We start from the raw sequence: 27,618 nt of genomic DNA on the forward strand, positions 1-27,618 counted from the left end.
CATCTTTATATCCTGTATAGCTCCCATACAGCCCAGAAACTCCACAAAAAACCACCAAGCAGCTGATACAAGCCTCCAATTTTCCAATAATACCTAGTCTTCCAGAAGGCCTCATGCATTATCCAAATAATTTGAGTACGGCCAGAACCTTCCCTTGTAGGAACAGCAGCACTTTCAGTTAGGGATGACAAGTAAGTCTTAACATATCCCCTCATTATCCATTTTCTGCACTCCTGCATATGTCATATTGGTTTCCTCACCTGATAGGGACACGGGATGTGATATTCTCTGCAGCGTTCTTGAATCCATGTCGTCTCCCACACACCTCGATAAGCCTGCTCATAGAAATAGCAGCCAATTACAACCAACAGTGGCACGAGGTACAGAACACTGAACACGCCAATCCGGATCATGAACTTCACTAGTTTGTCCTGGTTCTCTTTTTCTAATGGGATTTCAATGCGAACCCGATTGAGAGAGATAATGCCAGCTAGCAGAAGGGAAACTCCAACAACAACATACAGGCAGAGAGGTGCAAGTACAAAGTATCTTAATGCATCCACATCATAGAGGCCAACAAAACATACGCCGCTAATATTGTCACCTTCAATTTTATTCATTGCTAAGAGGATGATGGTTAGAGTTCCTGGAATGCCCCAGGCACTGGCGTGGAAGAGCAATGCTTTCTTCTCGATTGCTTCACTGCCCCATTTTGGCACGGCTGCCAAGAACCACGTGATGGTAAGAATGACCCACCAAACACTGCCAGCCATGGTAAAGAAATAGAGCACCATGAAAAGCATGGTGCAAGCTTTGTTGTGAGAGCCCTGTGTCACTGTGGAAGCCTTGTACTGGGCAGGGCTAGATGCGTTACACGCTACTCGGTCTTCAAGCAGAAAGCCAATGAAGAAAATTAATGACACCATCATGTAACAGACAGCATAAAATATTATCGGTCTTTCTGGATAGCGAAATCTTGTGACATCGATCAGAAAAGTTAAAAAAGTAAACAAGGTAGCAGAAAGGCAGACGATGGAGATCACTCCGATGAAGTAGCGAGCAAAGGAGAGCTCTTCACGCCGAAAGTACATATTTGGGCAAGGAGGGGAACAGTCCCGTACCCTCAGGAAAGAGTAACCCAGATCAGGGTCTATTTTCAACTCCCGAGGACACCAAAAACCATAATCCCTCTGTACTGCCATTGGGGCCTCTTCTGTGGGCTCCCCAGCTAAATTGAGGTCGACAAGACGAGGATATGGCTCATCGCAATCTGGGAATCTAAAAAGTAAGAAAAGAATTATTTACAAGAAATATACACATACTTTGTAAAGACTAGTAACCTTATTTATATGTCTGACTTCAGACACACTAACTGGAGTGAAAACAAAGACAATCCAAATAATGGGCAATCCAAGAAATACCGCACTATGTATAAACAAACTCTAGAACTCATTATCCCAGAATGCAGTGGATGTTTAAACTATAAAATAGGTTTAAAAAGAAAACAGAGAACTAAATGGACAAGGGGCCCACTGGGGCTTTAAGCATAAAGGTGAGGATACAAAATCCATCTCAGGAAGTCTCTAAATTTAGGCTTACTGTAAACTGAGACTATGTGCCCAAGGAAGCATGATTTTACAGAACATTTTAAAACCTTTCCCGAAGCAACTGTACTAGCTACTATCAGACAGGACGGTGAGCTAGTTAGGACAAAAATCCAACATAGCACTGCTACTAGCATTAGTAAATTGAAATTATGATGAAGATATTTCCATAATTAAGTAAAGCTCTGACTGGAGGCTAAGGAGTGCTGGAGGTGCAGTCTGAAGTTTGGAAGGAGACTGGAGGGATTCCATGCATAGCTGTTCAGTTCCTCCCTCTGCTAGATGTTATCACCTCAGCAAGTGCAGCATAAGCTAAGTATGCCTGTTCCTCTGCCACAGTTCATGTTCTGGCACAATGGCACTAACATAGCACCAGCAAAGTTTCAGTAGTTTTAGCTCTGGTTTTGAAATTTCGCTACCTGGACCTTACTAAGGAGACGGGAGGAGCTAAAGGACCCAGGCAACTGTTCGGAGTATGGAGTTGGAGCCATCTTTGATCCAGATTATCAGGACCTAGGAGCATCCTCTGACTTATTCTTTTGCTAAAAGAAGTGTTAATCATTTTTCATTCTCTCCAATCCAACTGTAAGAGAGACTACTTCTTCCTGCTTGTGCTCCTGTATTTTATTAGCTGTTGGAGTCACTTATAAAAAAAATAAAGCATAAAGATATTGTTTTCAATTTCATGTATATTCTGTTTCAAATAGATTGGAACATCATTGAATACTTCTCTATAAAGTTATTTGTGTAATGTAAAGCTGAAAACATGTTTGCACACAAGCTCAACAAGAGGTAGATGCTCTGAAAACAGAGCTTTGAGATTTTATACACTCATGAAAAACAGCCAGCTCCCCTTTCAGAAAAAGAGACTATTAATCTCTAGCGTATGTAATTTTGCCTAACTCTCCGATAAATTTATAGCAGTATCATCTATTAAACTTTGGTATAGCAGACAAAACCAGGTCAGCATAAATGACAAAGAAGAAAAATAGATGGGTATATTCATTCATTTAAGAATATGCATGCACAGTTCACAGTAATTGCCCACAGAAATTTTCAACTTATCTCCTGGGCAGATGATAGAAATATGAACTCAGTTTCCACCCCAGGAAACAGGCTGTTACACAAATGGAAGGGAAAATAAGGGTACTTGTAATGGAACACATTTAAAAAGTCTGTTTCAGATCATAAACCATCCTCGATCATACTAAAATTTTATCCTGGGATTCTGAAAAAAACAGATTTGCTCACCTCGTGCACTCCATATCCTCAGGCCAAGAGACCCCAAACATCTCCATGAGTTTGGAGCACTCACTGTATGCTCTTTGACAGAGTCTGCGACAAGGGAGAGTGACACGGCCGTACTCCATGCACACAGGAGCATAGAGGGCACACAGAAATGGTCGAAAATCTCTGGAACATTCCAGATTCACCATCGGATGAAACGGCTAGAAAACAAAAAGGAGAATTCAATAGCTACAAACAGCAGTTTTGTAGAACGCTTCAGCATGAAGCTATAATTTGTCTCATGAGGTGTTAGGGCTTTCACAACCATAACCACGACTTTCGTTTTCTGAACTTTGTCTGTTGGAAGAAGCGATCATCGTAACACAGCACTTATGTATTTTAGGAAGACAGGCAATCAAGAAGCCTGGGGACAATGACAAAGACTCACAAGGGATATTTATGTACTCGATTTGCATTAAAATCAATTGGAATTAGACAGCTAAACACCTCTGAGGATTCAGGCTTAGCTTCACACTCTCCAATAACAGTCATATAAACCTGACTCCTTTTAGTGCTTGTGTAACTGACAGACACATCATGAATTGCTACGATGCTTATAATAATAATAAGCTAGCTGCTTATTTAGTAGGATAATATGAAAAACTTGCATTCGGTTGATGAGATTACAATCTGAGGAATGTTAGATAACGCCAGATTCCTTGACAGTATAGAAATATAGCATACTGTGATCTTTCAAATATTATTTTCAGATCACGACATAATAATGGTAAATAATCTATTTCTTGAATTTCTTCAGCAGGGCAGTGTTCTTCATCTCTTTCTACAAAATGCAAAGACAGGACATTTTCCATTGCATTCTTCCCACAGCATCTTGTCCAACTGAAGAGAACTCATCTATTAAAATCTCAGTTCTATCATCAGAGTATATCTGTAGACAGAAAACAGTCCCAATGTGCATGCTATCATTGTTATATAAATTCTCATAAAGACATAGAACTTTCTAGCTTCCGGAACAGGGCTGTAATCACAGTGAAGTCACATTAAGTATGGCATTTCTTGACTAACCATCAGAAAGCACTGTGAAATCAAAGCCTGAAAAAAATTAGTCAGAAAAAATAACTAGTGTCTTGTGCTACTGTGTTGCTGCATAACAGGTTTAAGCAACGGCGATAGCAACACTCCTTGGAAGCACCAAGAGAAAATCTATCACAATTAGCCAATATACAGCTGTTCTTAAGTATTTCTGAAGATGAAAAAGAAGGAAAAAAAGTAGGACAGGGATTTATGTCTTGATAAAAACTGGTGCACATTGATAATCCATGTTATCTTCTTACTACCCATTGTGCATTCATTTTGCTCTTACTTGTTATGGCTTGTCTTTAAAACTCTCCAGGAGTCAATCAATGTCTTATTCTGAGTTTGTGTGGCACCTACCACTATACAAAGCCTCACCATATCTTCGCATATTAAGATAAGATCAATTATATTCTCTTAAGAGTGGAAGTACAGAATACTGAAATACATTAGGACTTACAACTCTAGAATAAAACAAAACAGCATATGAATGCTGAATTACTCTGCTACCTCCAGACTGGAGAAACAGCAGTGACATTTTAGTAAGCTACTTCTTTTCCTTGACTTATATTTCAAATCATAGCTTGAAGGGAAAAGGTGACAGTTGCTTGATCAATGGCAATGCTAACATGAGCTCTGTTCTAGACAGATTTTTATAGGACCATTATCTTGATACCAGAGTTTCCTCTTCTAGCAATCCTGCCTAGCAGGATTATAGAGCAAGAAGTCTAATCTTCAGAATTTGTGGTGCAATACCAGAAGCACAAATGAACCTGCTATATATATATATATATATACACACACACACACAAAACCTAAATCTTATTATAACTGAAGCTGAAGAGTAGGCTGCAGAAAGATTACATTTTCAAACAGCAATTTCTTGAGAAGTATTTTAAACCAATTCAACATTTTCTTTTTCCGAACTACAGAACAGAACAGACCCAACAACAAAAAACAGGTCATTTTCTGTGGCAATATAAATGACAATGACTACAAATGATGAGGAAAAGTTTCACATTTCAGTTCTTCCTTATCGCCTCCTTACTCTTCTAATCCTTCCTGTATGCCTCCTTTGCTCTGCAAAAGGTTAATTTTTGGAATACAAGACACAACCATGCTGTGATTTTACTGATTTTTTTTTAAACATAATTATTATTTACCAAGTTGATTAAATTCTCTTCAGTGCTATGCATTTTTGAAAATGTTGTCACATGACAACAGAGCCATGCGATGTGGCAATAGCCTGTATGAAGAGCAGTGTAAGCCTTCAGAGCTATTGACAAGGAAAAAGGAAGCAACAGTTGGAAAGTATTTACATTTACAAGCTCATTGTTACTCAAGGAACACTTTTTATTTGGCTGGACATTTACTTCAGATGCATATATGTTTTAATTTTTAAATAGTGACTGCCTATAACACAGTTAAAGCTATTGTTTGACAACAAGGGTCCAAGAAATTGATTCTAGGTAGTTATGACACCTGACATGACTGGAAAAGCTTAAGATAATAGTCTTCCTTTATTAGATGGAAAGGGAAAATAACAGGAAAACTCCACTTTTATTTTGGGAAGTGTTTAACTTTCCTTCTTTTCAAAGAACCTTGAAAATAAGAAAATGAAGTTATATCTTTATGAAAAAGAGCTACTGGCTTAATGCCTGCCCCCCCCCAAAGTCTTGCCTCCTGCCACTGCAATTTTGCATGTACCCATACCTAAATTTCAAGTTCTCCTGACAAATGCTCTACTACTCTCCTCTGATAAGCCCTCCATTAAGAAAAGATGTTTCAGAAATTTCTCTTTTCCTGCTACTTCACCTTCATTAAAAGATCTGCTTGGTTTTGGTTGATTTGCAGAAAGCTGTACCATTTAGGAAGATCCCAGACTATCTCAAGGTGTGCACATAAGAAAACTGTGCAAACAGAGCTCCAGGTCATGGCTATTGGAAAGGTAAAGTAGTAAAGCAAAGGAAAAGTAGTAAAGCAAGTTCAAGGGAACAGAAAGGTACCAGTATTTCCTTGTATCCTGTTGATCCTACTATGAGCAGGTGGCTGTTGTAATGGCTTTCAGCCAACTCCAAAGGACACTGGGCAATGGTGTCTGAGGGAATATTGGAACTGAGACGGGAAATGTCCAAAAATGGGGATGCAGATGGTGCTCTTTGGCAATGGCTCGAGTCTGAAAGAGCACTCTCAGTAAGAGCAGCGCATTCCCAGGCTGTCCCCCACAGCAGCCCGAGGGCTAAGTTACAGGGTGCTCAAACACGCAAGATGCGAGACAGCTGCCTAAACACCAGCTTCTCCTGCTATCTAAGATGCCATTTATTTTCCAAGACATCCACATGGGCCTGGACGATCAGGCACAAGATCTGTTGTCTCTTGGGCCTGACAGATATGACGCAGGGTCTATGCAGAGACCCGCTCCCTCCTGGCATGGCAGCTGGAGGCTGGGTTGAAGACGCTGAAATATCTGAAGTAACATTAGTGTAACTGAATCTTCCCTGGCAAAGTCCCCCAGAGGGCACGTAAGCTGCACTTAGGGTTCTTTAGAGCTGCAGAAAACAAGTCTGGTTTTGAGCATGGCCTCGGCATACTCCTCAAAACACAGTACAGATATACTCAACCCCAACAACATGGAAGAAATACACTTAAGTAGGGGTAATTTAATAGGACTGTTCCGCTAGTGCTGGCTGTTCTGTTTCTCAGCAGCTCCAGGCCTCTCCCACACCATTCTGTCTCTCAAAATAGCAACTGCAGGCAGACAAAAACTCTCTTATGAATTATATCAAATCAGTTTATTTTAAAATCATGAAGAGGCTAAGCTAGACAACAGAAGAATTAAAAACCCTACAACCACTCTTCGTAATGCAGAAAAAGAGACTGACTTACTTGCTTTCAACCAGTAACAGCAGCATTTGTGCCTGTAAGCAGCTCAGTCTGTAAGCACCCTATCTCTCAAAGTATCTTACCCCGTTGCAGCTCCTAAGATGAAAAGTCAGTTCCACCTACTGATTATGTTGTTCACTATTAAAAATAAAGCCAGGGAGACTAAAAGACTTTTTTTATGCTCTTGCCCAAGGACGCAGTGCAAGTTATGACATTTAGCTCTACTCCACTGGTGCCTAACAAAAGGCGCTCTGTTTAAACGGGACATGCTTTTGAAGAATGCCTGTTGAACAAAACATACAGAGGAAAAAGGAAGAGGACAAGGACAAGAGAAGACGTAATAGCCAAACTGATTTCAATAATTCAGGCCAAGCCCTGGGAAATCCAAGAAAGGGAAGAGATAAATGTTTAAGAAGAGATAAACACTTCTTCGCTCCTGAAGGTACTTAAGTATTTAAAATATGCCAGATCACATAACTGTATAATGTATCTACAGTTGTACACCCACTGGTCCTTCCACCTCTGAGAATAATCTTTATGACCATGCAAATTCCTTCAAACCCAGTGATAAGCAGCATTATGAATTCGACTTTTTTCAGGCTGAGTCAGAACACTCTCATCCCTCCTTTGCTTTGCCATGCAGGTGTTGTGTATCAAATAACATGCCACAATCATGTATCACTGCTTTCCGCAGAGCAGGCCAACTTGCAGTACAACATTACCCATCTCTTCTTTCCCTCTTCCCCAGAATTTTCTTTGCTGGTAGCAAAGTTGCTTTAAGAAACTTCCCGATTCCCAGCAGTGCGGCCCCAGCTCCTTCCTTCCCTACAATTCTTACCTGATGAAAATGTTTCAATGGCCATGCTCTAACAGAGAGCAGAAATTTCCTGCTTGCCTTTGGTTTTATTTTGGTTTTTTTTTTTCAGGAGGGGATGAAAGACAAAGGAAAGCCAGAATGATATGGGTAGATTTTTCCCCCCAAATAATTTTTTAAACAAATTGTCACTTTTGGTTACAAAGCAAGAGCAATAACTCTAACTATAAACACACTGTGGAACTGCGTTACAGTTTCAGACTTCTCGTATTACTGAGAGATAATAAACCAAATTCTACCTTTTATTTTACAGAGTGGTAGCCATGTAGGTGGCTGCTATTTGGGAAGTGACATTATTGCAAGATTTAAATGAAATTAGCTTGGTGATCTTTCACTATTCTGTTTGTTTATATATGCCTTTCTTTTAACAGAAAACTGAACAGGAAGCATTCTCATAAACTCCTAAATGGAAGGAGGGAAGTTTTCTTCCCTCAGGCTCATGGGAAAACAGTGATGCTATGACTATCAATTACTGTTGCAATTCTCTGGTGGAAGCAACTGCCTCAGGGCATATCCTGTCTCAGGCCAGGCACATGATCTGCTCTTTCTGTCCTGTGTTGCCCTATGTTTGAATTTAGCTTGCTATTCATTAGGGAAAAAATCTTGAATTGTATCTCAAAGTGCATGGGCAATAATGCTTTCCAGGCTACCTCCCCAGGAGAATCGCAGAAGCTGCAGCTAGATTTAACTCTTCAGACAACTGCTAGTTAGACTGAACATGTTCCTGCCTCCTGCTTTTGATAACTACACGTCTTCTCCCACTGAACTGCTTTCACAGCTCTGACCGTTGCGTGAATGCTCTCTAGAGACTGATACAAGCAGAACTGGTTTTCTTGAGACAGTGGAAATTTGTTCTCCAGTGGCTCTGACCTGCACGCTCCTCTGAATCCTGCTAGGTTTGCTGGAGCCTATAGCCCCCAGTCATGCCGGTACACAAACTTAACCTGAAAATATTTGTTGTAAGTTAATATCCTGAGCTGAACAACTGCTGTAGTACTTAAACTGCTGATGCTAACTTCAAATGAGGCTGTACTTGAGAGTCCTGCCTTAACCTAACTGGTGTTTCCTAAAGAAGATTAGGGAGTGCTCACACAGGCACAGCAGAGCTGGTGATTTGCAAAGAGCCGTGATCTGGGGTACTAACTTCTTCAAAAAACCATAGCAGGATCTAACAGAAACCTACTTTTTTTCCACTCAGTTTGGCCTTGAGCTAGATAATGCCACATAAGAAATGGTTGCAGAAAGGGCCAGAAGCACACGGTCAGGTGTGTAAGAGTAAGTCCATTTCTTTTGGAATCAATCCACACTTGCTCAACTTAACGTGGCTATGGAAGTGCAGCTTTATTGCACAGACACTTTATTCTGTTTTCAAAAGGCAATAGGCTAATTTGCCCAAGCCTGCTTTTAATGCACAGCGCCAAGACAAATTTAGTGTAGAATACTTAGCATAATGTACATTCAAAGCTTACCTCACCATTAACTTCCTTGTCTGGAGAAACTTGTATACTTTTTTTTTGTAATTATTTTTAGCTTTGCACAGTGATGCATGTATGAAAAGCCAAATGGGGTCACAATTCTGGCCGCCTGTTAAGCTTTCCTCTTCAGCATGGAAAAAAGCTATTCTCACATTATCTGTATGAACCCTTATGAACCACATAACCCACTGCCTTCCGATATCCCATATCTCATAATTTGATGTTAGCTGGAAAAATTATGGTTGCAATGAGGATTAGATTGACACTGTACTACTTTAGGGACTGGGAAGTAAAAAATTTCAGATTGTTTTATCTTAGTACTAAAAATATGTATGTCCACATTTAAATAGCTATTAAGTCATTCCAACAATAAAAATGTCAAGTAATTAGTATGGTTTTAAATGATATTTTTCTCATGCTATAGGTTGAACCAGACAATCACCCTGTTATTCACTAAAACCTAAGACTAATTATTTTACCTGCCTTACTTGTGAAAGGGCAGCAATCATGCAAACCATCCTAAGCTTTCTGGCCTGTAAACAGACAGCTGAGGTTAATTTCTCAACTGCAGAAAAAAAGGTAGGATAAAGACGAAAGTAGTTAAAAGACAGCAAATGACATTAATCTCTGTCTATGACTAAAAAGCAAAGCCATCTGCTCTTGTTCTTTAAAGAGGTCTCTTGCTTCATTTTAAATTCTGAAGTTCCTTTGGAAGACACTGAAAAGATGGCATCCATCTGCCAATTTGCACTTTTCCTAAATGTGATCTTTATGTTTTAGGAACCGATGAATGCAGATAGGTGGTCCTGGTAATAATTTCCATTTGCAAGAAGTGTTAGTTTTTATAAGACAGCTGAGACTGCTTGGACTTCCTCCTTCCTCTCCATATGCCTGCTGTGATGGGCTTGGGAGAATTCCAAAGTATCACAGAGAAATAAATATATAGTCCTCTGGACCATATTTTAGATGCTATTAAGTTAAGACACTATGAAGCACACTTGCCTGGACAAGCAAGATACTATTGGGCAGGAGCTGTAAATCTTGACAAAACAACATTTTTCATTTAAATGACACATTTCTATCTCCTGCGGTTGCAAAGACAACCTTTCAAGTACAAACTGAGTGTGATCGCTGCTTTGATGCCTGCCGAAAAAATGCTCCAGTGCTGTTGTCACTGTGAGAAGGAGAAAGATACTCACTACGAGAAGTGGAGTGTTAGTGCTAACAACCTTTTCTTTCCCTCAACTCTGCCACCACTGACTGATCTGCATGTCAGGGACTCACGGACTATTTCTGCCAACTCAAGGAGGTCTGTGTCCATGAAGGATAACAGGAGCAAAGAATATAAACAATTCACTGTTGGCGTGGTGCTCAAAAATTTATCTTGCTGAGTGAAGGAGGAAAAGCGTTTGGTATGAAGATTTGTTAGAAGACTTGACACTAACTTGAGAGCATGCAATGGAGTTGGTAGCCAGATCAAGTTCTTCAGAGCTCATAAAAAGGGAATTTCTGAAAATTGGAAACATGAGGGAAAATACAGATAAGGACAGCTAAGATTTAAAATCACCAATCAGATTCGCTTCATCTTTTCATTTTTACTGCCATCAGCATACAGAATGACAGTGTCTGCCACATAATAAACAACATTAATAGCCTGCAGAATAAAATTAGACAAGTTGGATTTCCAAAATACAATGAAAGCAACACTGAATACTCCTATTGAAGAAAATTTACTTTTATTTCTCAAAGGCTTGATGACTTCTACTATTTCATGTGTAACTTTGCTAACTGTGTTTTTTTACACAGCTGACGTAGTAGAGTATCTAAGAGAGCTTAATATTACAAGCCAATGCAGACTACGTGAAGCTCCATGTTTTCCACTGGGATGAGGATGGAAGAAAAAGTGCTTCTTGACAGACTAACCAAGGGAATCTACAGTATGCTGACTCCCTTAAAAGTAAATGTGAACTGCACAGTTGTCATCATCATCCTCCTATATGGCTGTGAAATGAGGACAAATTACAGTTGTCATATAGTGCACTTCAGGGTGCAGTTTCGCATAAGTTTATCGACCCCTGCCCTCTCCCCTGCCACCAGCCTCCTTCACACTGACTTGGGTTTAAGATTGATTTAAACTGTCCATGAAACTAACCTCAAAGCCACACATGCTGTATTTGGACCATTAGTAGTGTAAAAATCCAGGATAAGATCCTGAATGCTGAGACCTTTAAGCGTCAGCATCTAAATATCTTTCCTGTATAATACACCTAGGTTGATCAATTCACTTTTTTCTAAGCTTAGTTCTTCACTGGTTTAGCTCCTTAACAACCTTACAATAGGTTTGGGCAAACTCTGGTGCCAGTGCAAGAGGTGCAAAAGGGACATGTTACTGGGGCATGAAGAACGGGGCACAGCTAAGCTGACCTTACAGCTAGTTAACACTGAACCCTAAGCTGTGCTGCTCAGGACATCTGGTGTGTTCATAACCATGTAAGATAGAGTTCAACTGCCCTGGACCCAACCAGACCCAGAAAACATTACAAGGATATGTTTAAGGTAAACCCTTGAGTTTTATAGCATTAGCTCCCCAACACAGAAGACTTCTTGCTATGGCAGAGAACAGGCGTTGATGCTGTTAAAGCCCAGGAGCATAACCTTTTGCAGACAGAAGGCTGCAAGAGAAAAAAAACACTAAATGAATTCAGGAAGCTCTATTTGCTACTCCCTTGGCAGCCAGTCTGCTGTCAAAATTCTCTCACAAAATTCTCTCACTAGCCAAAACACCTGGTTTCATATATGAGAATACAATGGCAGATTCAGTTGTCGTAATAAACAAACTTACTGCTTGAGCTATGAACATCAGTCAGTGTTCTCAAAGAACGAATTACCATTCAAAAACTCTCATGTCTTACCTGGCTACTTTAGGATCAACATCTCCTTGGGCATCAGTTAAATGACTTAATTTTGCTCCTATGAAAGCCCATAATGAATCTCACCTAAATACTTCAGGGAATGATCTTGCAATATCCACTAAGACTGTTGCTTTGTAATGTGCTATTATATAAAAAACCAAAACCAATTGTGCCAAATGATTTTACAGATGTGTTTGGCTACATATTGAAACTTTTCTTGACTCTGCCCAATATTTATTGTCCAAATTGAAAATCAAAAGGAATACTTAGGTAATACAATAATGCATCTCTAACAATGGAAAAGTCAGGGGTTTTGGTATATATGGCTTGGAAAGAAGCAGGGCATGACACTGATCCAATACAACTATGTTCATAAATAATATGATGCAAACTGAAGTAAGAACATAACCTGTTGGGTTAATGCTATAAAAATTATTCTGAATAGCAAACAAAACCTATCTGTAAAATGAATGCTAATATTTTAACACCTGTGTCTTAATCTAACATTACAAACCATCTGTCTACATACCAGCAAAACCACTTACACACACAAGGAGACATACACATACACAGACATACACACACGTGTCAACAGTTGGATAGGAGAGAAGATTTGCATCTTTGAGCCTCAAAATTAAGGATATTTCACAGAGCAATATTTAAAACATATTGTCTACTGGCTTGACAACTATTTATTTTCTTTCCCTCACGCTTAATTTCCAGGAAGGCTACACTATCAGTCTAGTATACTAAGCTGTCTTTTGATATAGTTAATTCTAAAAATTAGCAGGTTGTTTCACATGCATAAATAATGCGGGATGGTTTTCCTGGATGTGTGGTCTACACTCTACAAACTCTGCAGCCCTGCTGTCCCCTATGTGCATTTACTAGAGTAGGATCCAATCCAAATCAAGCTGCACCGTCTCCAAATCTCAATTCAACAGCACCTTCTACTTCATTTTACAGAGTTACTCCACTACAGCTGTTACCATTTCTCTTCTCTCTCATATACCAATTACAGTTTTCAGACTATTTTGATTGTAAGGATTCTCAGGGGATTATATCTGGTTTTGCGATTATTTTAGCCAATTTCTAACACAAGAAAAGTAAAGCTGCAGTACTTAATGCATATGAAGAGTACTAATTGAGTAGATGTGGGCAGATGATGATATAATCCAGATTTTATCCAGGAAAACTTGTATATTTACCTGGAAGTCTGAGTAAAAAACCAACAGTGTATCTGTCAGTGTTACCAGGGGCTCCATGCAGAATCATCCTGTACTGTTGCTGTTACTGTGAGCAAGTACAATAAAGCCATTATAAAAGTAAAAGGTGTCCCGGCTAGTTGAATCTTGGGATCAACATTCTATATTTTGGTATTACGCATGAAATTCTTCCCATGTGCTATCTGTACAGTATGTACAGCTGGACACAAAAAATGGGAAAATGATGTGGCTTTTTGGGAAATTTTCAGTCTTTGGAGAGAGATTTTTCTTTTATTATTATAATTCTATAGTGAGTCTATATGTTCTGAACAAACACTGACTCCATTTATTGGGATAGCTTTTTTAACTTTTAAGAGATTGTCCATCCTAATATATATTTCTTTTACCCAATTACAGAATTACAAGAGGGCCACTAAACAGGCCTCTCTACTTCATCAGACAGTAATACAGAACAGAAAAGTTAAGACTGAGAAAATCTCAACTTACTCCAATATAGTAAATGAAAATTCATTTCTGCTCAAAATAGAAGCTTTAAGATATTTAGTTGGTGACTTCAATTTTTAACCGTTTTTAAACATTAACCATTTTTAAAAAACACGTCTGAACACAGCAGCTGTAAATTAAAATTTAAGATTCATCAGGGGATACTATCCCTCCCATTTAGTGCCCAGTTAATGAGGTCACAGATGAACTCTACAGGGGAGGATAGGGAAAAAGAATTAAAAATAATTGCAATTGTACAACACTTCTCCACTGGACAGAAAGCTGTTATCTGCCTCACAAGCATCTGAATGACCAATTCTGAAAGCCTCATCAAAAGTATCAAATTAAGAATAAAACCAAGCTCCCAAAGTTGATTTTTCTTTTCTACAGTTAATAATTTACCAGATAAATATTTGACAGGAATTCCCACAGTGCCCCTGTTTATTTGTTTCTGCGGCACCCTAAAAGCATGCTTGCTTCTCTCAAAATAGATTACATAATATTTTGCCCTCAAAGGTCCAGAAGTTTCTCCCTGTGGAGGACAGAAGTTTGTGCCTAGCTCTCTTCCGTATCACTAACATAGTTTGGGGAAAAATTGCTCCCACCGTGTATCCTGCATGTCTTTGAAACACTCTAGACAAGTAGGACAAGACCTAACACAATAACAGGATTAACAAGACAGTGAGAGGAGAGAGGGCACACGGATGGAAGGAAACAAGGGAAGACAAAAAGATTATGCAACTACTCTGTGAGGCCCCTACACAGGATGATAGACCCAAATTCTTTTCCAGTTAAATAGAATAAAGAGAAGCAAATATCTATGGGTGCTGTGGAAGAAGTACCTCTTCAAAACGTGTCTCAAACACTAAGTGACACTCACAAGCACTGTAAATGTACTCTGTGTGTCAGGTTCTGTATGGAATTCACTGCAGGGGTGTTTGCAACAGGGGATCGACACAGAATGGAATCAGTGGGATCAAACTATAAAAGAGCAGGTCAGATAAATAGGAAAGACTGCATTGAATTGCTTGGAGATGTAAGCATTTGAGGGTGATGCAAAAGACAAGCAGGGGTAAGTGTGTTTTCCCATTGCTTGCCTCTTTGAATAATTGCCCAATGCTGCAAAATCCCTTTTATACGTATCTGTGTCTAAAAGGATGGAAAATGCAATTGAGCAAAGACCAGGTGTGGGGCTATAAGGTAGGGAAGGCGAAAAGAGCTGGAAGCTTGCTGTGATAAGCCCCGTTTGGTTAGCCACAGCAGGGCTCATCTGGCACACCACAGAAGACCAGTCAGAAGGCATTCCTGCTCTGAAGAACCATAGGAAGTTCACACAGCAGAGCTGGCTTTCCAGCTCCCTTTGTCTCTTAAACCTCCAAAGCAGAAGGATGGGGACAGGATAGTGGATAGGAGTGTACGTACGTGCATTTGTTAATGTTTCATGATGACTTTGCTGATTTCACTCATACTTGGCTCCCGCTGCCTCCCACCTCACGGACGAGGACTAACACCCAGAGATCAAAAATGTGTCCTTTAATCCATCACACTGGCTCCGCTCTGACGGATACAACAGGTTACGTCAGAGGAATCGGCTACCACTGTAGGAGAACCGCAAGCCACAGATCTTTTACAGTCCTGGCTTCAATTCAACGCCTCTTTCTTGAGTCTCCTCCATGACCCTGGCTACTAATAGCAACTAGTACAAAGTGGGAGGGGAACCAAAGCCTAAATTTTAAAAGCCTGGAAACTTACTATTTCCAGACAAAAGCAACTGCCTCCCATTGTGTCAGAAAAAACTAACTGATCAATCTGAAGAATTATGTCGCCTTTTTGTGATGCCACTTAATTAAGGTTATTCTGAATAACAGGAATAATTTGCCCGTAGTTGCAAAGTAAGACTAAGGAAAATGTCTGTGTATTCTTCAGGATCTGAGATTTTTCAGTATTTTAGCCACAAGATTTTGTAAAAGTGCAGCTGGAGGACAAATTTTCAGATCAGACCATTTAAATGGTATTTCTTCCACATGAGGTAAAGATTATTTTACTGTAAAAACTAGACAGACTATTTGTCATTCAAAAAGCTACAGAGGAAAATCTGAAGGCAAAGCAACTTCACTGTTCTTTAACAAATTTATATGAAACTTTAACACATTTGTAAAATATGCAGATAAAATGTCCCAAAAGGCACTTACTATCACGTGACACGCATTTGTTTTCTTGATTTTTTTTCTTTATTATTGACAGTAAGTATCAAAACTGAAATCCAAGGTCAAACTTTGTTATCGTATTCTTCTCCGCAGTTACATTTCCATATTGCACCTGCCCAGATCAGACCACAATGCTAAAAATGTACAATAAGAAACCAGAAGGAATACTCATGAGCAGGGATTCAGCTAATAGGTCTGCTGATTCTGGATGGCATATATTCATCCACTCCTCCACAAAAAACGATGCACAGATGTTAGATAATTGACAGTATGACTGAATCATTATGAAGGGAAAAAAATGTAATACATGTAAGTTTTCAGAGAAAAATATGAAAAACATGAATGATGCTTTTGGACCTGTGAGGGGAAAAAAGCTAAATGAATGGCTGATGAGAATTCTCTCATTTAATTTAAAAAGAAAGATGTTTCTCCTTGCTCAGTGCCACAAACATGACAACTTTTGTTCTATAAATCAAGAAACAGAGAATATAAACAAGTTTACAAATTGAAAGCAACTTTTAAAAGATAAATTTCAGGTTTCTACAACACACAAAGATGAACTACAAGGAGCCTTCCTTCCTTGTTCAAATTCAAATTAACCAGCCCTTTGTGCTTCTGTTCTCTCCTCTTCTCTTTTCAAATTTCCTTCCTCGTTTCCATGGGAACCCCCTCGCTGACAAGCCTCCGAGCAGAGCAAGAGGCCAAGCTTAGCAAGGGGTGTGAAAAGGGGAGAGAGTCAAAGGGCAGAATTTGGCTCGGGAGAATCAAGATGCCAACCTTTGTCACCCCACAAAAGAGGGGTAACCATAGGAACTAACTCTGCGGGACAGGGGCAGGGAGGAGGAGGGAGTATCATGGCCAAATTCACAAGATGGGAAACAAAATGGGAAAGGCGTCGTTAAAAACGCAACGCTAGAACCTACAGTGAAAAAAAAAAGTCTTACAAATGAAAAAAATTAAAATAAAACTTTAAGGACCGAGTACCTGACTTCGTGCTATTCTTAAGTCCGCATAATTGCATCAAATTAATTCATATGAGACCACAGAGAAACTGGGCAGATCTGATTCTCAAATCCGACATGAGTATTTAATGTTCTCCTGAAAAGATGCTGAATCCTCCCCTTGACTTTGATGGGCTCTGAAGGTGTTTTCTAAATACCTCACAGATAACACAGCTTCAGGAAGATTGCTATTGAGCGATGGCTTCAAACATGCAGAGCCGGTTTACACTAATGGTTCTGCAGAATATGGAAGATAGTCTAGTCGTTATTGTTACTGCAAGAGCAATCCAACAGAGCAGATTTACATACAGTATAGTAACATGGCATCGCATTCATATACTACATAAAAATATAAATATGGCATACTTTTATTCTTGTACCTTGTAAAAGAGACAGCAGGAGGATGAGGCATTAAACAGCTCTATAAAATCACAAATGATACATAAAGGGAAAATATGGTCCAATTGTTCACTGTATCTTCAGCATAAAAAGTAGGGAACATAAAAACAGCAGGTGGTTCGTTTGAAGAGGAAAAAAAAACCCAACGACAGCAAATTCTTCACACACCACCTTTAACTCACGTAACTATTTGCCACCAATTTGTGTGGATGCTAAAAGAATGTATGAGTTCAGGAGGAAAACTGATAAATTTGTAGAAAAATACATCAAAGGTTACTAATATAAGGCATCATTTCCAAGTCACGAATTGCTGAACATGGAAGAACAGCCCGGGTAGATGTATGTTACATACCTGACCTGTTCTTATCTGCTCCATACAGCACCCACGGTGGGCCACCATCGGGTGATGGAATACCAGGCTAAACAGATCTCTGGTCTGACTTCGTATCGCTGTTCTTAGGTTCTTACATTTATCCATCTCCTCCCCAGTTTCATTTCTACTAGCCTGTCTCTCACACCAAATATATTCTTTAAAAGTGTATTTTCTAAAAATGTTATTGTTTTGCAGGCCCAAAGTGTTGCAAGATCGAATAATAAACTCTGTTCCAGAGCACTGGGTTCCTCAACGATCAGGGATATTTTGCAGCCCACAGGCTACTTACCTTCCATACCAGTTTGGTGCTAGATGTAGGACACACACTGGCTCAGTTTCCTTCAGAAAGTCACAAAACCCTCCTGCATTTGCATCTCTTAATGACCAGGATACAAAATGGGGAGTAAGGTGGCAGTGCACAAATGAGGCACATGTGAATTTAAGCTGGTCCTTTGAACGTTAAAAACGTGCTTTGGTGAATTCTTCTTCTTCTCATACCACAGAATACAATAGCTTCACGGCCAAACAGGAACACCCCACTGATACAAAAATGATTCAAACCCATAAAAGCCATCCTAACTTTCTCTAAAATCATCACAAATTTCTCCCAAAACAAAGAAGAAAACTGCAGCCATACCAGCAAGACAAATGGTAAAATTTAGGACAACTGCTCCTTAGTGCTTAAGTTGTTATTTCATACTTATTCTTGTCTTGTCAGTCTGTTGTGGCTTTCTTTTTGAATCCGACTATCCTGTAATTGGAACCAGCATCACACACTAGAGAAAGCAAGGAAAAAACCAGCACTTCCAAGTGACCAGCAAAATAAAAAGTACATCCTAGCCAAGCCACACAGCTTTTAAGTAGTCCACCGTTATTTACATCACCGCCAACTTTTTGCACAAAAAACATGTTTTGAAGGAATGGCAAGTCGAAAGGACAGAACACTAAAGAGCTTCCAACCTATTACATCAGTTCACAAGTTGTAACTGAGATACCTAAATAATCTTTGTATCAGAAGAGCGTAAAGGGGGAAGAGAAAGGTCTTGCTACTAGCTTGGACTAAACCGAAGTCTTGACTTGATTCTATAGCGGACACGCTAGATCTCTGCCTTACGAGGGACAGAATCTAAGGTGTGTATGTGCAGAATACAAGGTAGCTATTTCAGTACTAATATAGCAGAACTACATCCTCCCAGTTACACATACTACTAGATATAAGGCTAAGTCTAGTCACTGTAACAAATACTAACCTGTACTGCTACAGCATACAATATACAATATAAACATGTTTTTTGTCCCACAGCAGCTGCATCTAAGAGAATCAGCTGGCTGATTTTGATTAAGGTAGAGAAAAAGCATACAAAGATAGGAATGAATGTCTGTATGCTTGTGGTAGGTAAGACGAATGGTAAATGTTAAGACCAATATTCCCTTAATGCTCCGGCACAACATTCTTTTGCTTCTGAGTTTACACTTGCAGATATAAAGCTAAAACTGACTATAAAGTCCATTGTCATTTAACTATTCAAAATAAATTCATGTGTGTTCCACCTTTCCTAATAATTCCTCTTTAAGCCTCTACCAGATGCTACAGAATTAGCCACAATGCAGAGCCATCTGCCTTCATGACCCTGAAAACAAGCCCACTGTGAATAGATGTTGATTAAGATGTAGATCATCTACTTTAAACTGAACCATTACATAAAACTAATGTTTTTTTCATATGCTTGCACTAAACTATTAAGGCTAAACTTTGTTTCCATATTTCCAGTTGAATCATCATTCAGAATTAATCTTTTATTCAAGAAAATATGAATATAGTAACATCTTCACACATCTTCAATGTGCAAGTAGTAGTTTATCGATTTAACAAAACATCCCCAAACCCTACTTCTCTTCATTTTCTCTCCCACTACTACTCTGCATTTTGAAAATATTCACATGGCATCTTGTTCTCGTTAACAAACATAAAAGACTAGAAAACAGTATTTCTGAAATTATTCTCTGGAGAATGTCTGTTAGCCAGGGAAAAGAAAGTGAGGGTTTCTAACACCTGCTATCTAGCTCTACTATTTGAGCACTGATGATGTACATGCAGAAGTTTTAACCCTTGTGTTCTTTGTATTCCTTTTAGAAAGAAACATCTTTTGAGTACTCTGTTCTTTCATGCTGCTCTGTACAGCATAGCACTAGAATACCTTTATCTGGTTTCTTGAAGTGCAATGATATGGCCCCTGGAAGAAAAAAATCGGAGACTCACCATCGTGATTGCTCACGTTAAGCAAGCATCCGTTCCACCTTAGAATGCCAGTTATAGTTTATATTCCCTTCGATTGTTTTACTAGGATGGACCACATGCTCAAGTATGATCTAGGTCCACAAATCCATTCAGTTTGCTATTCTGGATCTGGGTACCTCTGCATTGACAAATACCTTCCTCAGTAAGTCCGTATTTGACAGTCTGATTGTCAGAATTACAACGTTCTCCCAAACACAAAACACTGCATGCAACAGCAGCCGAAAAGTCCATCTTTTGTGCATCTATTCGTGGACATTACTCTGTTTGGGTTAACTGCTTCAAAAGATTTCTAGCCAAAGATAAGGCTCTTTTCCTTTCTTCTTTATTTAAGCCTCTACCAATTTCAAAGTAGGTACATGCGCATAGCTCTATGCTTTATCTAAATGCAAATGATTATCTCACATGGCTGCTCTTCCTGTCCAAAGAGTCTAAATGCTTCAGTGTTCATTGAGTATTCAATATTCATTCAGATTATCTCGAAGTTCACTGGACCTTAATGTGAAAAGGATCGGATTGATGGTCCTAATATGAGACCATCTAAGGCTATGTTCAAGAAACAGCTTCCTCAGAAGCCTCACTTTATGAAATTGTCAGATCATACTAATTTTTGTATGGATCTACTTGAGGATGTAACTGCTCTAGTTCTTCCCAAATTGTTCTTACCCGCTCAGGATTTCTACCACCTTTGCACAACACTCATGCCCTTTACAGGTCAAGATTGAAACCACAAGCTGATGCGTTTCAAACAGACAAGCCTCAGGTATTCCTAAAGCAAGAATTTCTAAGCAGTACATTATTAGGCACTCCTTTGCTCTGCCTGTACTCTACAGAATCATCTTTGCAATTCTAGCTTTGAGACATGCTGGTTGAACAATAAAACAATCTATATCTTTACATGGCTATTTCTAAGGGAAAAATTCAGAGTTGGAATAAGACAGTATAAAGTTAATGAAAGAGTAGGCTTTAATCAGCTGGTGCACAGCTTGCATTCTTATGATCATGTACAGTTCCATTGTTCTGTAGGCATCATAATCTCACACTCTAAAGAGAAAATTAATCCTTACTGCAAATTGCTGTCTAAGATTAGGTTGCTTAAAAACACCAGCTGATTAAAACCTTTTCCATTACTTTATATTCTTACACTTCTATGAGTTTTGGAAGCAGACCTGAAGAATACAGAAAGCCAAGGAAATGTGCTGAGATTTAGGAGGGTATAGTACACAGGCAAGGCAAAAGAAGGTGGGAGGTAGAAAGGAATAAAGATGGAATTAAGAGAGGAAGAAGTTAAGGATTTTCCACCCTACATTCTCCCCATCCTTGCTGATCAGTGGGAAAGAAAGAAAGATGCTTCCCACTTGTATCCAAAAAAATCACTCAGAAATAGGAGGAGGAACGGGGCAGTACCATCTCCCAGCTCCATGGTAGGCAGGAATCACAATCACATAAACCAAGATCAGTCAATTTTGTACACTTCTCTCTGGCCCTATGCAAATCAAGAATTGAGAGACAATATTCCATGCTGAGTCCAAACTCCGAATATCTGAAATCAGTAGTAATACATGCCTGATAGAAAAGCTGTTTGAGAAACACTACTAAAATGAGCCACTTAATACTTGACCTACCTATACCGAAAAAATGCCTAACTCTTATCCCAGATGCTAAGACCAGGCTGGGAATAAATATAGCTATGTCTCCTGTTGATGCCATTTTCAAGCATACTCCAGTTCTTTTCCACTTAAAAAAGACAAAAAAAATGAACTAAGACTGCAAAGATCACTGCTGGGAGGAGGAAAAAAAAATATATATTGCCACAAAAAAGAAACTGTGCTATACACACAGAAATACAGTTGGCAAGGGTATGCAAATCTTGCAGCATGCACTCTGCTCTGCAGCAGGTCAATGGCATTATCCTCTGCAAGAATCAGTAAAAGCAAGAAACCACTAAATTTGAAACAGAGTATGAAAAATCAGGTGTCTTCACATCTGTAGTTGCATATTCTGTGACAAAGTCTATTAACTATTCACTAGCTCTGTTTCTAAATATTCAAAACTCCATGACTGGATAGTTTATTTATATTAATCCAATGATTCCCAGCTGGTGAACCCTGCCACGCTGATGGAGTAGGAGCGTATGAGTCAGCATTACCCCTCTCCCCTTCCAGCTACCTCCCTCACACTGCAAAAAACAAATCACTGCGGGATAACGTTATTTCTCTATTTCCCACTTTGCATCTCCCACCTACACACTAGTCAACCTAGCTACGGTGCATCCATAAGTCCCTACCGCTGCTCTTTTTTTGATATGCAAAATGGGAATGGAAGTTGTGAGAGAGTGCAAAGGAATAGCATGTTATCTTCTCTGCCCAGATGATGACTGTATCGTCTCATTTCTGGAGCGTTTGACCTCTGGTATAATCCCAAAAGACAATGCTGCTGCGTTCACCCAGAGGGGTCCATTTAGCCCTCAACTATGTCTGGTTCCTGTCCTTTAAAGCCTCTTTGATCCCTAGCATCATTTGTGAGGTCCCATAAAAATCAAGGTAAGAAGAAGGAAGTGCTGGCAGTATATTTAACTGCAAAAAGGCTGGCAATCATCATATTAAACCACTTCTCTTCATCAGTGACAAAAGCTTTAATAGCATGCTCCCAGGCTCCAACAGGCTACCAAGTTACACGTTCTCTGATAAAAATACTTGTCTATAAAAATTGCATTAAGGCAGATAAAAAACACTGCTTGCTAGTCTTACACATAAGCAAATCCTTCAAGGCCAAAGGAATATTAAGTGAAAAAGGGACAGAAGATAATTCTTTGTAGCAATAATAATCCAAGAGATGGGTAAACAAGGCCAGATCCCTCAGGGGGACAGGGGTAATTTAACTTCTCGATTGTCACTGCCTCATTCAGCACACAATCTATGCAATGCAGAAGAATTGTGGCAGCAGCACAGTGCAACATCATCTCAATGTCACACTATCATCATGAACATATTTAGAGGGAAGTTTTAACAGGATAGCTGAGACAGACTATGCTAGATGGTTATTGTAACAAAAAAACCTGTTAGCAGATTATAGAAAATTTAAAAAATACCTTACAATATGTTTTACACGATAGCACGGAGCAGATAAAAGGAATGACCCCAGAGAGTCAGGAACCGTGAGGCTGCCGCTGTGCAGTACTGCAGGGCAGGACAGCTCCCAGCTCCGCTCCCGCCTGGACAGCTCAGCCTGGCCGCAGGGCCTGGGAAGGAGGCTCCGAAAAATACGTGCCCTTTACACCTATCATCTCACATCTCCATACTCTATCGTGACAAGTGTGTTAGTCCACATTAACCGGCATTACTCCTTTTAGAAAGAAGCAGATGTAAAAGGACTCTCATTTTAGTCTCCGCTATAGCCAAGCAGATGTTAACAGAGGTTGGTCTAGTGCAACTGGTGTTTGTCCTCTATCAAAAGGAGCAAGCCCCTTTAGAGATACTTGGGGATAGAATAATGCTCCAGGCCCTTGAATGCAGAAAGCCCTCCCTGCAATCTTCCCGGATTAAAGCAGGCCTTGCTGATGTAGCACAGCAGAAAGCTTAAGGCATTAGCTTTCCTAGGAGTAAATAAAGGCATAGGAACTGATTACAGTATGGACCAGTATACACTAAGAGGGACTCCTGATGTAATATTCTATTTTTCTTTGTTTAATCAAGATGGTTAATACCAATATTGCTGCAACATAACAAGACAACACTGAGGACGTGACTCATTAGCCTTTATTATAATTATGAAGGAATTATATTAGCATAAAGTCTCAAAAAGGCAACTTACTGATTTTTTGAGTTTTCAAGAAATAACTAAGTTTTTAAACAGTTCCTTCAATGAAGCAATCAATGGTATGGGAAGAGAAGTATACTGAATTCATTGATGGTAAGACAACAGCTGTAGCAGTTCTCTTTTTTGCTTCACATTCACTCTTTCTTGTATTGTACTCTTTCAGCACAAGCAAGCTGTATTTTTCTTAGGGGTTTTATTAGGAACTGTTGTGAAAAAGTGGTACTGAAAAACTGTGAGGATTACAAGGCCTCCCCCCCACCATACACAAGATGAATCACATTGATTCTGCTGCTATATTATTTTATGCTTGCAGCAATTAGGGAGGACTTGGAGATGAGAGATGTTTACCAGAAAATGTCACAATGCAAGTTTTAATAGGTTTCATTCAGTTCAAAATTTGAGTGCTCCATCCATTTGACTGCAACGTTAAATAATGTCTAAAAAGCCAAATAATAAAAACTTCCTTCTGGCTAAGTACAGATTTAAGGGGAAATCTAGGCTAATACAGGGAGTGGAAATATACTTAGGAAAACCTGTGGCTTTTCATTCTTTTTTTCCTGTTCAAACCCCTAAAAAACTCTGCGATGGAGGCGCAGGCCCCTGCATAGTGAATTTAAGCTTGATAACAGCTTTGTTTCCTGGCACTGCCTTCACCATTTTTCATGAAGCATTCAGAAGTAGCCCATAGTTCACACCCAGACTGAAACCATGGGCCTATATGCTAGTTATATTGGCAGAAAGGAGTACTATATACACCCACAACACCAACGCACCCGTGCTAAGTTTAAGAATGGCTTTGGCATCAAGCTAGTATATGAATTGCAGCAACACAGTGTTTCATGCAAGCTAATTTATGCTATTAAGTTGAGCTTTATACCGCAGAGTGCAGAGAAGTAACGTTTGCTTCTCAACTGTTTCTCTCTCTGTAGCAGAAAGCTATTTGATGAAGATAAGACCAATTACACCAGTTATTCTGGCTCAGACTGAGGGTCCATATAATTACTGCTCTGCTTCCAACAGTGGCCATAAACAGACTGTTAGTGAAAGTGATATTTTTGACAGTTCTCTGAAATCATTGGTTTAACATGCAACAAAAGCCAGAAAAATGAACATAATGTTGGCCATTACTAGGATGCTATTAGCAGCAAAAAGCGTGATTTTATTTATAAATAAATCCCTAGTGTGCCCACATCTGAGGCGGTGTGCCATTCTCATCTCCACACCTCAGCAAGGACAAGGCTAGAAAAAGGGACAGAGAAAGGTAACTAAAATTATTACAGGAACAAAGCAGCTGAATTGTAAGAAGAAAGCCTAAACAGCTGGAACACTTCAATTTGGAGAGGAAAAGCCTTGGGGATAAAACCGAGGTTTCCAAAATCACAAGTGTAACAGAGGATTTAACTGTAGCACAATATTGCACAATATTGCACAATACTGGAACAAAAGGGTATTAAATGAAACTAGCCGGAAACTGGTTTAAAACAGGTTGGAGAATAAGTACTTCTTCACATGGTGGCTAGTGAACTGGTTGACAGTATTGTATTCATAAAGTAATTTAGAGAAATTCATTGATAATAGATCCATTAAATGACACTAGAGGAACAGGCAGGGAGGTACCCTCTAACATCTATAATTCAGGGACTGTGGATACTGGGGAAGCACCAGAAAAACAGCCCACAGACAAGAGGCTTGCATCCCTTCCCTAAATAGTACCTCCTCTTGCCATTAGCAGATACAGAACGCTTGGCAAAATGAATCATTAGCAGGACTTCTCTTACATTCCCTAAACGCTCTCCCAGCCTGTGACAATTTTCTGCTGAGGGGAAGAGCCTGAAGTGTTTTTTTTCTACCTAGTCACCCTCACTGGCATTATATTCCAAGCTCTGGTCCAGTCTCCTCAAACTTTTTGCATCCACAGTACTAAGAGTTTCACAGCTCTACTGCCAGCTATTTGAAAAACCATCTCTTTCTCTTTGTTCTAACTTGGCTTCTAGAAACTTCATTTGATGGACCCTAGTTCCTGCACTGGAAGAAACAGTGTACAGTCAATCCCTATAACCCTTTGCATGCCACTTACGATGGTAGTTGTTGTCGTTAGGGTTTTTTTTCTATTTTAAAAGTAGGCCGAAGCACCCTGCCATAGTCTAACACTCCTCATACGGGATATGTTCCATAAGCCTGTGGTCATTCTTCCTGTTCTACTCTGGACCTCTTTCAGTTCAAACACATGTTTTGAGATAGCTCAGAACTTCGCACAACACTCCATCTATTTGTGAGCCACAGGATTATATAACACCACTGTAATGTCTGGTCTTTATTCCTTTCCTGATTATTCCACGTCTGATTTGCCTTTTGGCCTTCTTACTGCTCAGTCAAGTTTTCAACTCATATTTCAATAGAACAAACCATCATAAGTCCAATGAAATAAGCTGACCACCACCACTGATGTGAAGAATATTATTCCCCCCAACACATACATATTTATCACTTTGAATTTCCTCAACAATGTTATGGCTCAACGTATCTCAAACATAATCTCAAGATCTTTACAGTTCTTCATTCTGATTTGACCTTAGCTTTAAGTTACTCACAACAGTATCAAGAGGCTTTCTCATCTTACTGCTAGTCTTCTCTTCTAGATCATTTAAGAAAATACTGAACTGCACAGATTCCAAAAGACTTCCACCGATATTCTACTTCCACTCCAAGAGGTGACCATCTACTTCTCCAACCACCCAACAAAGCCAAAACCCACTATCTCCACACCTCCGCAAGCCAAGTCCCAGAAGTCTTCAATCCAGTTGGTTTCATTGATTCCTTTAATATCCTAAGTTCCACCTTCCAAAGTGAAATAAACAGTTTGTACACACCTAGTGTTCACACTGTTATCCTATTAAACTTGCTTACTTGCTTTGGCTTCACTTTTCCGCCTTACAGTTAGATCTTCAAAGGTCCTCAGAACCTAGCAGAATAAATTCTAAAACAAAATTCATTCCTGTTGCTATGTATTTAGTATAACTGGAATCCCTGGCCACACCCAAATGAGCCATTGAAATGCAAGTCCATAGTTCTTTCAAACAAAGCAAATTCAAGGGTAATAATCTCTATTTTCTTCTTACAGTAAGAAGCCTGTCAAGTCTGGTTCACAACTCTTCCATAGAAAGACTATGTAAAGCCTTGGCTTTATATTATTTAACAAGAACAATTAAATTGAGTTTCTATATTGTCAGGAAGAGCATTCAAAGATGAAAACATATGATTATTCTTTCTGTTCTCAGTGTACAGCACAGCATATCTACCCACGAGGATTCCCAAGCACTTTAAAAATACAAATAAACCTAATCTGCACAAATCTCTCATGAAAATTTGAATAGGCTGACAGAGAGACTTGCCTAACATTCTGAATTTCCATCAATTTTAGTCATATCACAGAAGATCAAGTAAGGAAACTCCTTAGGGTAGGGTGCAGGATAGAAAATAGACTGAAGTGAACTTAAAAGTCTTGTATAAAGTAGACTATAGATAAAAAGAGACTAAGTGTGTGGTTGAAGCCCCATCAGGAAAGTTCTCCAAAGAAAGGTTAGACAAATATCAGTGGAAATGTGTTGGGTTTTTTTAAAAAGGAGAAAATTATTATGGGTAAGTGCAAAGAAGGTTTTGGGGGATAATGGTAACAGTAATAAGGTACCATTATAAAAAAGAAAGTGCAAGTCTAAAAGCTTGTCTGCCTGGATATAGAACAGA

At 39.3% G+C, this 27,618-nt stretch overlaps 1 protein-coding gene across 1 annotated transcript in view; it reads right to left on the bottom strand.

The window, feature by feature from the left end:
* The window catches only part of FZD3 (frizzled class receptor 3), a 60,695-nt gene that overhangs the window by 25,705 nt on the left and 7,372 nt on the right, over positions 1–27,618 (bottom strand). Inside the window, exons 3-4 of the mRNA XM_050893782.1 lie at positions 2,856–3,052; positions 261–1,278 (exon numbers count right to left, since the gene is read on the bottom strand). Of these exons, the coding sequence (XP_050749739.1) occupies positions 261–1,278; positions 2,856–3,052 (1,215 nt within the window). The remainder of the gene's footprint in view (positions 1–260; positions 1,279–2,855; positions 3,053–27,618) is intronic.

The sequence above is a fragment of the Gymnogyps californianus genome, chromosome 3, assembly GCF_018139145.2.
Source record: "Gymnogyps californianus isolate 813 chromosome 3, ASM1813914v2, whole genome shotgun sequence".
Classification (NCBI taxonomy): Eukaryota; Metazoa; Chordata; class Aves; order Accipitriformes; family Cathartidae; genus Gymnogyps; species Gymnogyps californianus.